Source organism: Penicillium hordei (assembly GCF_028827395.1).
Source record: "Penicillium hordei strain IBT 12815 chromosome Unknown utg000001l_segment0_segment0, whole genome shotgun sequence".
NCBI lineage: Eukaryota > Fungi > Ascomycota > Eurotiomycetes > Eurotiales > Aspergillaceae > Penicillium > Penicillium hordei.
In genome coordinates, this window is record NW_026623142.1 from 8,374,676 (window position 1) to 8,387,677 (window position 13,002).

General features: G+C 49.0%; 5 protein-coding genes across 5 annotated transcripts; 1 reads left to right on the plus strand and 4 right to left on the minus strand.

Annotated features, from left to right (window-relative positions):
* Positions 1-1,069: 1,069 nt before the first annotated feature.
* On the minus strand, positions 1,070-2,137 carry aah1 (adenosine deaminase; the record flags this gene model as incomplete). The annotated part of the gene is made up of 1 exon (XM_056894244.1): positions 1,070-2,137. One exon carries the CDS (start codon positions 2,135-2,137, stop codon positions 1,070-1,072), a length of 1,068 nt encoding a protein of 355 aa, XP_056759239.1.
* Positions 2,138-2,587: 450 nt separating this feature from the next.
* On the minus strand, positions 2,588-3,886 carry N7537_003187 (L-threonylcarbamoyladenylate synthase; the record flags this gene model as incomplete). The annotated part of the gene is made up of 1 exon (XM_056894245.1): positions 2,588-3,886. One exon carries the CDS (start codon positions 3,884-3,886, stop codon positions 2,588-2,590), a length of 1,299 nt encoding a protein of 432 aa, XP_056759240.1.
* A 582-nt stretch (positions 3,887-4,468) lies between these two features.
* N7537_003188 (putative DUF814 domain protein) lies at positions 4,469-7,919 on the minus strand (the record flags this gene model as incomplete). The annotated part of the gene is made up of 4 exons (XM_056894246.1): positions 4,469-6,080; positions 6,131-7,707; positions 7,772-7,840; positions 7,887-7,919. 4 exons carry the CDS (start codon positions 7,917-7,919, stop codon positions 4,469-4,471), a joined length of 3,291 nt encoding a protein of 1,096 aa, XP_056759241.1.
* Positions 7,920-10,197: 2,278 nt separating this feature from the next.
* N7537_003189 (CFEM domain-containing protein) lies at positions 10,198-10,628 on the plus strand (the record flags this gene model as incomplete). Its single annotated transcript, XM_056894247.1, has 3 exons — positions 10,198-10,281; positions 10,351-10,489; positions 10,579-10,628. 3 exons carry the CDS (start codon positions 10,198-10,200, stop codon positions 10,626-10,628), a joined length of 273 nt encoding a protein of 90 aa, XP_056759242.1.
* Positions 10,629-11,194: 566 nt separating this feature from the next.
* Positions 11,195-12,721, minus strand: N7537_003190 (60S ribosomal uL16 domain-containing protein). Its single transcript, XM_056894248.1, has 4 exons — positions 12,577-12,721; positions 12,271-12,420; positions 11,874-12,049; positions 11,195-11,803 (listed from the first exon to the last, which is right to left on the minus strand). Exons 1-4 carry the CDS (start codon positions 12,715-12,717, stop codon positions 11,359-11,361), a joined length of 912 nt encoding a protein of 303 aa, XP_056759243.1. The 5' UTR covers positions 12,718-12,721; the 3' UTR covers positions 11,195-11,358.
* Between the last annotated feature and the right edge of the window lie 281 nt (positions 12,722-13,002).

Here is a 13,002-nt window from a genome sequence, read left to right on the forward strand (position 1 = left end):
AGGGCAGAGGTTGTGAGTGAACTACCCGGTTTTAGGAGGTAGCTGTATGCTAACAAGATGTCCAGGAGTCACCCATCGGAACCCCTAATACATATCCTATTACAGACCTTGACCAAGGCATTGTGGGATGGAAGGGTCAAAATGACCCGTTGAATCCAAAGTGAGTGGGTATGGATGCTTGGGCCACTGAACTGCTTCTGATCTGATCATTGCATTAGAAGTTACCCTGTAGCTAGGAAATGGTTTCTTCCTGTCCTCGTCAGCATGATCACTTTCATCAGGTAGGTGCACGCATATTCTTCCAACATAAAGACAAGGCCAGAATCTGAGCATGATACAAGTCCATTTACATCCTCATTATTTGCCCCTGGTGTGGTAGATGGGGATCGCGGGTTCGGTAACAAATCGTCTATTCTGGGTTCGCTGGGTGTGACATCCTATCTGTTTGGCTACGGTGTGAGGAAAATCCCATACCTATTCCCAGTAACCCATTCTCTAATACAGTTTCCAAGGCCTGTCCATTATTCCTGTCGCCATTGAGCGAGATATATGGGCGGAGAATCTTTCTCAACATCTCAACCTCATTTTTCGTGCTCTTCCAGATTGGGTGTGTACTTGCACCAAATCTCTCCGCATTGATATGTTTTAGGCTTCTTACAGGAATAGGAGGCTCTGCATGCTTGACTATCGGCGGTGAGGTTGTATCAGACTTGTTCGAACCAGAACAGCGCGGTATGACCATGTCAATATTCAGCGCTAGGCCTTATAATAAATACCCGGGATAATGATTGTTCCTTATCTCTGTTCGCTCGTTGTACTCTATCGCATTTATTATGCTTTTAGAGGTGGAAATTATGGCTATCATCATCAGATATTAGTGGATCATTTACCCATGCCAGCTCCAAATATCTTCCAAGGTACTTCGCCGATAAGAGAATGCGAACCAATATTTAACTTGTTATGTTCCTGGTATATACTTTAGTTGAAAAATAGTATACAAAAAATGTTGAAACACAGGGTATCAGATGCACCGCTCACGCCCACCACAGCCAACTCCAACAATCAGAATTTACACAGCAATTGTGTGCATGCGTGTATACTTGTTGACATGCTCCTCAATACTCGCAAGCATCTCAGCCTTGCGCGAATCATCTACCCAGCTCTCCTGCACACTATTCTCCGCAATGATCCTCCACTCGAACACATTCAGGTTAAAAGCCTCCTGCACAGCGCAGTAGTTATCAAGGATATAACCACCGAAATAAGCAGGATCATCACTGTTAATCGAGAACTTGACTCCAGCCTCCAAGAACCGCCGAATAGGCACCTCCTTCACAGAGGTAACACAACGCAGCCGCACATTCGACAACGGACACACGGTAAGCAGGATACTCTCACGCGCAACACGCTTCATCAACTCCTCATCTTCAACTAGCCGAATACCATGGTCGATACGCCGGGCACCAAGCTCAAGCGCAGTGCTAATATAAGTCGGATCACCTTCCTCGCCGGCATGCGCCGTGAGTGGGATATTCTTCTGCGCGGCTGACGCATAGATCTCACGGAACATGTCCTTCGGCGGGCCGACTTCTGAAGAAGACCAGCCGAGTCCGTGCACAACGCCAGACTCGAAGTGCTTGTGGGCCACGAACTCGTCGTAGACTTCCTTGGCCGATGCGACGGGGAGATGCCGCACGAAACACAGGATTAGTCGTGTGCTCAGGCCGAGCTCGGTCTCGGCGCGCTTGCAACCCTTCGAGAAGCCTGTGACGATCGTGTCGTATGGTACACCGCGGCTTTCGTGGACTTGCGGGTCGAAGAAGACTTCTGCGTGATGGACACCGTCCGCGTGCGCCTTTTGGAAGTATGCCCAGGCTAGGTCGGCGAAGTCTTCTTCTTTGCGGAGAACGGCCATGCCTTCGAAGTAGAAGTGTAGGAAGTCATCCAGGTTGCTGAAATGCTCATATCGTTTCTTGAGTGTTTCGACTGAGGTATAGACTGGGTCAGTCGGCAAGGTGATACCATTGCGCGCCGCGAGCTCGAAGATGAGTTCTGGCTCAAGGGTGCCCTCGAGATGAACGTGGTGTTCGCATTTAGGGAGGCCCTCGAGGAACTCGTGTAGAGGGGATTGACACATTGTTGCGAGTTGTAGTGAGGAACTTTTTTTGATGTGAGGATTTTCAATGTTCTATATCAATGCGGGATAAGCGCCGGGCGAGTTTCTTTTTTCCCCCGCCGGTGTCTCGGGGTTATCGTGACTCTTCTTTTCGTGACACAGTCTTTTATCGCCTTTTTAATCCCAAAATTAGACTCATCTATAAGCTTTTCTCCCCGGAGGTCTCCGAATTCCGTGTCGAATGATGATCAATAGGATTTACTAAACGGGTAAGTCCAAGAGACTCCAATCATACCTCCTCTATCAACTCCGTGCACATAAAATGTCGATCATACACAATATTGTATATGTTGTATGTTAAAATATGTTTTAATCTAATATTGACACTTTTAAACGTCTATCCAAAACCCGCGAACCCCCGACTTGGAATAAAAGAGAATATATATACGTAATCATACCCCATTTTCAAGGTTAAACCCGCATTTCAGCACCAGCTGCCTTTCGTAGCCGGTTCATGACAGCCGCAGCCAGGTCACCCTCGTGATCCGACACACCTTCCACATAGATAACATCGACATCTAGCTCATCTAGCCCACGTAGGGCGGCAAAGAGACCATGCGCGATAGAAACTGCATCTGAACCAAGATGATAATCATATGCCATCTTTGTGCGGCTACTGGCGTTTCCACTCTCCACCACAGGGATCGGGAAACCGACAATATTCTCAATGGGAGAAGACACAGGGCTCATGGTATCGGCGATTTGGTCTTCCGAAGCGAGCTCCAGGCCACGCTTCCAGTTCCGCGTGCGAATAATGCCAACTCTGTGTGCGCCAATGGCTGTGTCATTCAAGTCCTTCTGGACATGTTTCCTCACTCCAGCCGGGTTCGATGTCGACTCGAAGAGAACAACCCGTGCTTTTGGCGAATAGTGACGGTACTTCATTCCTGGTGCTCGTGGAACCTCCTTCACATCTAGCGTGCCGTCTTTGTAGCCGACTGCGACATTTTCCCACCCTTCGCATTTCCGGATTTCGTCGATGCCGATGCCACCGGGGCGTAGAATTGCTGGTGGGTCGCATAATCCGTCCACCACGGTGCTTTCGACCCCAACGCCGGATGCGCCGCCGTCGAGAATCATCTCGATGCGGTCTTTGAGATCGTGGTATACGTGCTGCGCGGTTGTGGGGGATGGTTTGGTGGATGCGTTTGCCGATGGCGCGGCGAGGGGACGGTCTGTTGCGTGGATGAGTAGACGTGCAAGTGGAGAAGAGGGCATGCGGACGCCGAATGTGGTCAGACTGGAGGTGACCTCTGGCGCCAGTATGGATCCGGATGGGTTAGGTAGAATGATTGTCAGTGCGCCGGGCCAGAATTTGTCGATGAGAGGCTTGTAGATCGAGGGGAGGGCGATTTGCGGCGTTTTGGTTGAGTTAGAGCTGCCTTGGGAGGTGGGATTAAGGAGACGCTCAAGCATGTCGAGTGAGTCGACATGAACGATCAAGGGGTTGTCTGAGGGCCGCTGTTTGGCATGGTAGATTCCTTGGACAGAAGCACTGCGCGTGGCATCGGCGCCCAGGCCATATACTGTCTCGGTAGGGAAGGCGACGGGGATGTCACTGGAGCGGAGGAGTCTGGCGGCTTCTTCGATGGCTTGGGACTCGGGTGTTTTTTGGTTGCGCTCCTTCTCCCACCATTCTGCCAGAGATAAATGGCCGGGCCCTTGGCTGAGCCGTTGAACGGGGACAACTCGCGTTCGTGTAGGCATCATGTTCAAGAATCTGGCACAACTGCGCTGACAGTGGCCGGCAAAAGCGCGAGTGAAAAGCAACGTGATGTTTGAGAAGACCTCAATGACGCACTATTCGGGCGCACACGTTATCAGATGAGGGGCGAAATGATGCCCGAGGGGGCCGGGTGCTGGTTGCGCGGGGCAAAGTCTCTTTTCTCTTGGCTGTAGAATCGGAGGTCGTTCTAGCATACACGGTCGGCTATCATTCTGCACAATGCCGTCAGAAGCAATTAGAGGCCTTATATGGGAAGACCGCGAGAAAATCGGTTCGGGTCATGACGTCGGATGACTCAGCGCATCAGGAACCCGTCATATCGTCAACGACGTTGTTGGCAATAGAATTGGAAAAATTGAAGCTATTCATAATTGTATGAGGTTGAAATAGGTGTAGATAAACTAGTTGAAGCGGGGTTGTGGCTGATCAGCTGGCATAGAGACCAGGCTTGGTATACATCGGTTTCACACCAATGATAATATCTTGTATAACCTGGTTGAATCGAATCGGCCGGATTGAATTCAAAGCTCTAATCTATGTACTCTCTATGTATATGCAAGACTCGATCATTTCTTCTTACTCTTACCACCTCCTCTGCCGCCTCCACCACCACCCTTTCCACCTTTGCCCTTGCCCTTATCACCACCACCGCCGCTTCCAGCTCCTGCAGTCATGATGCGCACCTTGCCCACAACCATAGTGTTGATAATCTCTGTATCTTTCCATCCCTTGATGAGCTCTCCCTCTCGTTCCCGGAGACGCTCAGCATCGACACGAGAGATCCCAACATCTTCGGCGTGCTCCTTTTTAACCTTCCCGGTGGTGGTTTCAGACACCCATCGACCGATGATCTCCTTGACGGCCTTGCCCTTTTTTACGGAGCCTGGCTGCAGCTTGACTTTGTATTTGTATCGTCCAAGGGCAGCCCATGGGGCGCAGACTGGAATAGCAGCAATAATTTCATCATCCGTAGTTGGTGTACCCACCAAAGCTGGGATCCAAGTAAGATCCGCAGCTTCGGCGGCAACTGTCTCTTCGTTGTAATCATCCGTTCCATTCTCCGTGAATTGGGCCTGGCGTTTGCGCTCGGCTTCAGCAGCACGCTCATGCTGGGCCCGTCGTCGTTGCCTTTGCGCCTCGGCCTCTCGTTCACGTTGTTCCTTGGCTTCGGCTGCCTTAGCCGCCTTTGCGGCTTTGCCCTTGTTGGCGCCCACCAACCGAAGAGCAAGTTCCCGCTCATCCTCGTCTTGGTGAGCGTACTTGGCAGCAGCGCGCTTGTCCTTCGCCCGCTTGCCACGAGTGGGGGCGATGCGGGGTGCAGCTGGCTCTGCCTCGCCGGGACGATCGAGAGGCTTGCCTTGTCGCAAGGTACGTCGCTCTCGGGCGTTCAAGTTCGATTCTCCATTTTGCTCAGGTACAGAGTTTTGACCTGCTATTGATGTAGCTTCTTCTCCCTCCGGCTGATCTTCTGCACCTTCTTGCTCCAGCTCATCTTTGGGCTCCTCTTCCGGCTCAGACTCAGAGTTTGATTCTTGAGTTAGCTGAGAGGCCAGAGGGTCGGAATTGCCTCGCTGGAGAGGGTTCCTCGTGGCGGCTTTCTCGTCTTCATCCTCCTCTTCAGATCCCGCATCTTCCTTCTCTGCGTTTTCGGTGGCATCTGTGGTGGTTTCTTCGGTGGCCTGTGTCTGCTCCGAGGCTACTGGCTCCACAGAATCCTTTAGCTCAGAAGCCTCAGTCTCATCTGCAGGAGTTATAGCAGCTTGCGGAACGTCAGATGTGTCGAATCGCTGCTTGTGGTTCCGAACGCTTTCCTGGCTGACTTGGAACATAATACCAAATCCAAGCACCAGTTGCGATGGGGCCAAGAAGTTCTTCTCTCCCTTGATTTGGAAAACACCCGTAGGCATGATTCCGCTGCCGTTTTCTGCCGTTTTCGATACCTGATGAGCATGTGCCCACCAAGCAGACATGACAGCCTTAGATTCCCAAGCAGTTGAAGTCGCGACGCAAAGGTTCCCGGCTTGAGACAGTGTGCTTGGAGAAATTGGTGCGTCTGCACTGCCGGCTCGGTTCTTCACCACGATTGGCGTCGCACCTTCGAGGTCAGCATGCACAAAAATATCGCCCTTGGATAAATAACGCCGGTAGAGTAACTCGCTCTGCATGGCGTCCCGTGCACTGCTAGGATTAGTAAATGTCATAAAACAGTGTTGAATGGAGCCACGTACCCTATGACTAAGTAACCCTCTGAAGAAATGAAAAATATAAATTTCTCGAACCAGAATGGTGTTCGAGCCTGTCGAAGCACTTGCTTCTCTTTCTTCAACCCTCGCTTGAGGTCAGTCGTCACCTTCTTCTCGTGACTCTTCAATGCCTTCGTAGACGACTGGGTTGTTCTTTGTTCCTTCTCCGAGGCTTGCTTCTTCTGGTCATAGTATTGCGATGCGTTCGCCCATGGGCTCAGACCAAGGTCAATGTCAATGGTCAATAGCTTAGACTCACGTTCCGCGCGGCCTGTCTCTTGCTCTGCTTCGTTCTCCGAGTCAGAGTCTGATTCGTCGCTGCTAGAGAACTCCTCTTCATCCTCGTCGTCGCCAGCCTCTCCAAGAAGTAGGGTGACCGTGTTTTCGTACAGTTTCAAGGGCAGCTTGATGGTCTGCGCCACTGGATTGCCGCGATCCTGTTCCATTTCAATCAGGCGTGCAATCTCACCCCAGTCCATCCCCTGGGCCACCAGTCCATTGACAGCATCCATTGCCTCCTGGACTCGGTAAACATTGTCCTGAATAGCATCCGCTTTACGGATGTGAAGCTCTTGTACATTCTTGAGCTCATCAATCCGCTTTTTGTGCTCCGATCGCACGGATTCGAGCTTTTTCTTGGCTGCCTCCTCGCGCTCTGTCAATCGCGACTCGAGTCGCTGAGATTCAAGAGATGAGAAGTACTCGTCGACCGTAGCATTGAAGCGCTCGAACTCTAGAATCTTTATTCCTGGTTTATTTTCGAACTGTCGAGGCTTGAAAGGGTGGAAGTCTTCATACAGCAGACCCGGGGCCTTTGACGAAGTCTCTCCTTCCGGGATGGGTCGCGTGTCTTCTTTCGCAACAATGTAGCCCGGATGGCTGTCGCCAGAGTCAAAGGTGTTGGAAATTCGTTGTGACTCTTCTAGCACCTCCTTCACGGCCTGCAACAGATCTTGACTCCCCAAGACTTGATCCAGTGGCGTTGTAGTATCAAATTCCTTGATCGCAAAGACGTGGTCTAGGAGCAAGGGAGGATATTCAGGAAAGCCTTGTGACAATGCCTTTCGCAAAACATCCGTTCCCTTCTTCTTAAACTTTTTGGGCGCATTTCCCTCTTGGGCAAGAGCCCCCTGCGCCTTTTCCAGTGTTTGCAAAACCCGATCCGCTGTAATGTCCGGAACCCCATCATAGTTCTGTTTATTAGACACAGTGTACTTGAGTCCGGCCTTGATCTCTTCCTGGCCTACACCGGCGGCAACTTGGCGGAAGAAAGCAAGAATGTTGTATTCGCGGTCCGTCAAGATAATGTTACCACCGGCGAAGAATTCGAGGAAGATATGGTATGCGCCATCGCTGAAAGAGAAGTCGATGATGCGATCGGTTCCGATTTGGGAGATGCCTGTGATCCGACGAGACTTCAGGTACTTTCGGAGACGGGTCACAAAGGGCGACGGTGTGGTTGCGGCGGTTCGCGAATATTGGGTGACATGGGTGCGAAAACCGGAGTCAATAATGAGTTGGCGTCGATGGTCCGGCTTAGCGAGTTTGAAAAGGAATATACGCTAATAGGGATATTGAATCAGTTCGGTATCCTTCGATGGCAATAGAGAAAAGGATTGAGCGTACCGAGGACAGGTCGTAGATGTTGGACACTCGCAGGTTGACACACTCTGACGCCAATTCCTGCGTGATGACCTGGAGTTGTTAGCATATATCTTCTTCGCGGTAGATTTGAAGGTACCTTGACGTCCAAAGATGAGAATCTCTGCTTCATAGCTGTGTTTGTGAAGAGAAAAGGGATTTTCGAGGGTGACGTATGCGGGGCTGGAACTAGCTGTACAAAGAAATCGACCATGCGAGTTAATACTGCCTGGCAGAAAACTAGTTACTTACCCCACTCACCTATAGTATATAGACTCTGAAAACCGCATGAATGTGTAAATTGGTAGGGCTCTATAAAGTAAACTGGGATTTTCCCGTGTATAGATCTAAGGAAGAAATGACGTATAATAAGAAAAAAGGAAATTTTATTAGACATCTTTACATATTGCATCAAGGCGAAACAAAGGGCGGTGCACTGCGCAAGCCCAACCAATCAAAGTTATCGAGGGATTTTCTCTCGGGGTCCTAATTCGGAATAGCGACAATAGCGGCCATCGGGCATTATTTATATACTTCGTCTCTTTATAACCAGTATGCACTGTCTTCAATGGGCTATACTTGCAAGAGATCTTATGAACATACTTATCTATGGAAGATTCTTTGCGCCGGGTTCTATAGAGGTCCACGCCTCTTTTGCCCTATGTACGTAGGAAGAAAAAAACGGAAAGATTCCAGGCATAATTATATCCAAGGCTCTCGCACCCTCGCCTCTTACCCCTAGCCGCCTTGACTATGTTTATGTTGTCTATCTACATTTATGTGACCTTATTCCTTCTTGTGTCGTCTACCTTGACTACGAAGAGTTCACCCAGTTCATCATCTTTCACGTTGCAATACTTTACTTTACTTCATCTTCATTTTCTTCCATTTCTGATTCGTCACGTTTGAAATCGCATGACTACCCTCTCGTGAAGATCCTACTTAATCCTTCTGCCAAGGAGTACACGGTCTCAAGAGCCGGTCTCGTGGATTGGTCTTCTTATCTTGTCAAATGTTTGGCCGCGGCTTTGCAGAAGCGAAAGAGCAATCTGCAATAATGGAAGAGATTGACGGTGTTATTTCTATTCGAACCTTTGAAGTCCTCCTGACTTTACAGTACACTGGCGGGATCAATGTTGGGATCCAAGAACCAAACCCCAAGACCTTGCTGCATCTTCAATGACGCCTGCCTTGACGCTGTCATGCTGTCCACTTCACCATCTCTAACATTACCAGCTTTCACTTCGTAGTTTTTCATTTCTCCTTCCTCCATTCTCTTTTCTCGGATCACTTTTCAGACCATCCTTTATATCAACAACTTGGAGTCAACCCCATGGCATATGACCTAGGTGCCAGCCCGTGGAGTTTCTGGGGCTGGAAGTGGGCATACTGTCTCATTCTCATTCATATCAATATTGACCAAAATGCTTGTCTCTGGTGGCCTGCCTAGTCTTTATAGCTCTTTGATTAAGATCCGACTTGTCCACACCGGTGCCGAGTACACCCTATCGAAAGAAGACTATGAATTCGCCTAGGTAGCTCAGGAAGTTCCTGTGTTTAGGGCTGATCTTCTCGTTAAAGTCCAAGCCACACTCAGAGGAATCCAATACGATCGCTCTTGGGGGTCATACATAATGGACCCCATTACCAATAGGCCACTGCACCTGACTAAATTGTGATTTCTTTATAAGGATGGATGTTCCCAAGTTGTTCTTGAACGCGTAGCACCAGTGGGCCGCTCCTTTCATTCGGTTTCTTGCCATGGGTATCTCTAGCCAACAAAACAGCATTATTGAGAAATACTAACCAAATAATCTTAAAGTACAATGTAGGCTTCAATACCAAATCTAGTAGTGGAGCTGGTTATAGCCCCGTTCCGAGCAACAACGCAACATACGTACATATGGAGTTACATGGGAGCTTTATATTCAATAGTACTGCCGCAAATAAATTGGCTGATATCTTGGCGAATCAAAGTGATGACTTATTGAAATTTCTCGTGGTTGTAAAGCTATCACTGAGTGGCCAGCAAAGAGTGCCCGAGGAGTCACATCACAAAATTCAATATTTGCCTAGGACCTTTAATATAGTCAAAATAATGTTTCATTATCTCTAAGCAATGGTTAGACGTGGTATTCAATATATTATCCAACGTTGTAGCCTTGATATTTCCGAAAACTTGGGTGGTCACATTCCAACGATATCTCATTCCACAGATCACCCAGACACCGGGTTGTTGATTATGAGATACCGATATGGTAAAGAATGCATTGTCTCTCCTAGTGCTCCGCAAATATATTGACTATTGATAAAACCAGCAAGGGCGCTGTGTTCATCAATTCCTCCACTTTCATACTCCAAGACTCTTATCACCATACCACTACTAAGCCCACGTTCAACATCAGCCCAAAATGAAGCTCACTATCTTCTTCCCGCTGGCTGCTTTCCTGTCATTGACCATCGCTGGTCCTTCGGATGATGCCAGTCCCTGCCTTGTACGTTGTCCCTATCTGCGTGTATGATTTGGACTCAGAAGACTAACCACCTTTCCGTACTGTGAACAGAATCGCTGCCTCAGCGAAGCCTCTGTTGTGGCAGGATGTGTCTCCTCTGTTGATTACGAGTGCACTTGCCCAAGCGAAGCGTTCAAGGACGCACTCGGTACCTGTTTGAAGGATTCTTGTACCTCGGATGACTTGACAGGTATACCCTCCTCGCCAATTCCGATTCCGAATCAATCACACACGAGATTCGAATTGTTTGTAAGACTTGGGCTAATTATTTCCCTTTAGCTGCCGGAGAATTGCACAAGGAACGTTGTGGTGGGGACCCACCCCAGTAAGGAGGATATGTATACTTTGATGTCCATGTGGTCTTGTTTCTCGAAATCACGGATATAGTGGGATGAATAAAAGGATCAGGATTGATCTTGAATCGTATTCCTGCTAGTAAACATAAATATGATCTGGTCCTAGTACTAATTTTGATGGCAGATGTAGGATGTGTGACATTATATATATTGAAGACCTACGATTAACGTTGGGTTAGTCTGATTTTTCTTGCAATCGAATTACACCTAGCTCCTTGAATTATGCACCTGGATATAAATGTTTAAAACTCGAGGGGAACAAGCAATACAGTCCTAAGGAGAATAGCATGCGATGGATGGGTGATTTTGCAGTCTTCGTGATGTGATGTGACATATTCTAGCTCTATTCCATCTGTGCTCTGAACAAAGCCCAATATGGACTTGGGTCTAGACTTCTGCTAGTAGATATATATCATCGACATTTAGCAATTGCACTTCGCATGATACGTGCATGGTCGGAAAAGCTCAAGTATTACCTACTCCTGGGTCGGAACGACGGGATTACATAGTTTACGGGTGTTCACTTTAGCTAGGAGATGAACAATCTACAAGTGCAATATAAGCGAGCAAATGAAAAGACCCCTGGAAGAACTCCATCATTGCGATTGCACGAAATATCAAGATGAATGGGACAAGGTAAAGACAATAGAACATTCAAGTATTTTTCGTTCTGAACTTCATATTCTGATCAACCCATCAACATTTATGCGACGTTCTCGTAGGCAACAGGGAAGCGCTTCATGTTCTTCTCAACGGAACCGTGGCCACGGAGGAACTGAACGTAAGCACCGTCCTGGAGGAGCTTGCCCTCCTGGCGGAGCTGGACGTACTCCTCGCGGCGGACGGGGGTGAAGCCCCAGTTCTTGGAGACAATGATCTTTTGGCGACCGGGGAACTTGTACTGAGAGCGGCGGAGGGCCTCGAGAGCGGTAGCACGGTGGGCGTCACGGGTGCGGACGGACAGAATGATCTGGCCAATGTTCACACGGGCGACGAGACCCTGGGGCTTACCGAAGGCACCACGCATACCGGTCTGCAGACGATCGGCACCAGCGCAAGACAACATCTTGTTGATACGGACGACGTGGAAGGGGTGCACACGGACGCGCAGGTGGAAACCTTCCTTACCGGCGATCTTGACAAGGTACCTATTGAAAGTTATGAGATTGTGTCCATGGATGTCAGGCGAGAGAGGTGGGAGTAGATCGGGTAACGTACTTGTTGGCGCAAATACGGGCGGCCTCGAGAGCCTCGGAGGACAGCTGCTCGTACTCGTTGGAAACCAAGTGGATGCACATGGGGAAGTCATCCACGTTGGCCTTCTTACGACCAAGATCGAAGATACGAATCTTAGGGTCGGGAACACCACGGTTGAACCGGGACTTGGGGTAAGGCTGGAAGTTGAACACTGATGTCAGCGAAACCGCCCATCTTAAAAAAAAAAAAAATCCAAAAGATGCACAAGCACAAGGCTACGAGGATCGCTCCCCATAGCAAAGGTGATATTCCGGTCATGGCGAGGTGGTCGTTGACGATGTATTGATGCACACTCCCCACCACAAAAGATAACCCGCACAAATCTTCAAAAGCTCGCGAAATCGAAATCGGAACGCACCTTGTTCTTGCAGTAGCGGTAGCATCTCGCGGGACGACGGGCCATTTTGAGTGCTGGAAGGGTGGTGATGGCACTTCCTGCGAACTGGGTATAGGTTGTCGGTGGTTGTCGAGGGTTCGGAAGGAGAAAGAGAAAAGAGGGTCGATTTCGCTGTGGTCACGGGTCTTGATTTCCAAGCAGCACTGTGGCAAAAGGGTTTAACCCTATCAATGCCTGAGCGCTCAGGCCCCCACACAAGGCTTCCTACGCATAGAGTCTCTTTCTGATTGGCTGAAAGCTTTCTCCACTAATCCCGTTTTGGCCCACTCTTATCGTGCTGATAAATGGAGCACTCCCTCTCTTCGATGCACTTCCAAGATTGAAAGCCCTGGAGGATTCCTCGTCCCGGTATTCAATAACCCGGGTAATTGAAAGTTTGCTTGTAATAAGAGCCATACCCTCCTTCATCAATCTATGCTATTTGATGAATTATTTAAAAGCCTGCCTCGACCTCTATACTATAGGAACAAGATGGAGAGAGTAGACACCCCCGAAGGGAATATCAACCAACTACAGAGTGCAAGAATCCAAGTTGATCACTTTCAGATGCTTTCAATCGCATTAAAATGGATGTTGTTTTATCCCGGGAGCAACTGGTGAGCTGACAAATGTTGCAGCCAGATCAGATGTCATAAGCCCCCTCGACATCATCTCCACGTTCTCAACGAGGTGTTTATGATTCGTTTTTCCTGC

Excerpts from the sequence above, each read along its gene's own strand:
- N7537_003190 (XM_056894248.1), bottom strand. The coding sequence starts at position 12,717 with ATGAAGGAGGGTATGGCTCTTATTACAAGCAAACTTTCAATTACCCGG. Across the intron at positions 12,421-12,576 it reads CATTTATCAGCACGATAAGA|CGAAATCGACCCTCTTTTCT; the intron begins GTGGGCCAAAAC and ends CCGTGACCACAG. Across the intron at positions 11,804-11,873 it reads GCCCGTATTTGCGCCAACAA|GTACCTTGTCAAGATCGCCG; the intron begins GTACGTTACCCG and ends AACTTTCAATAG.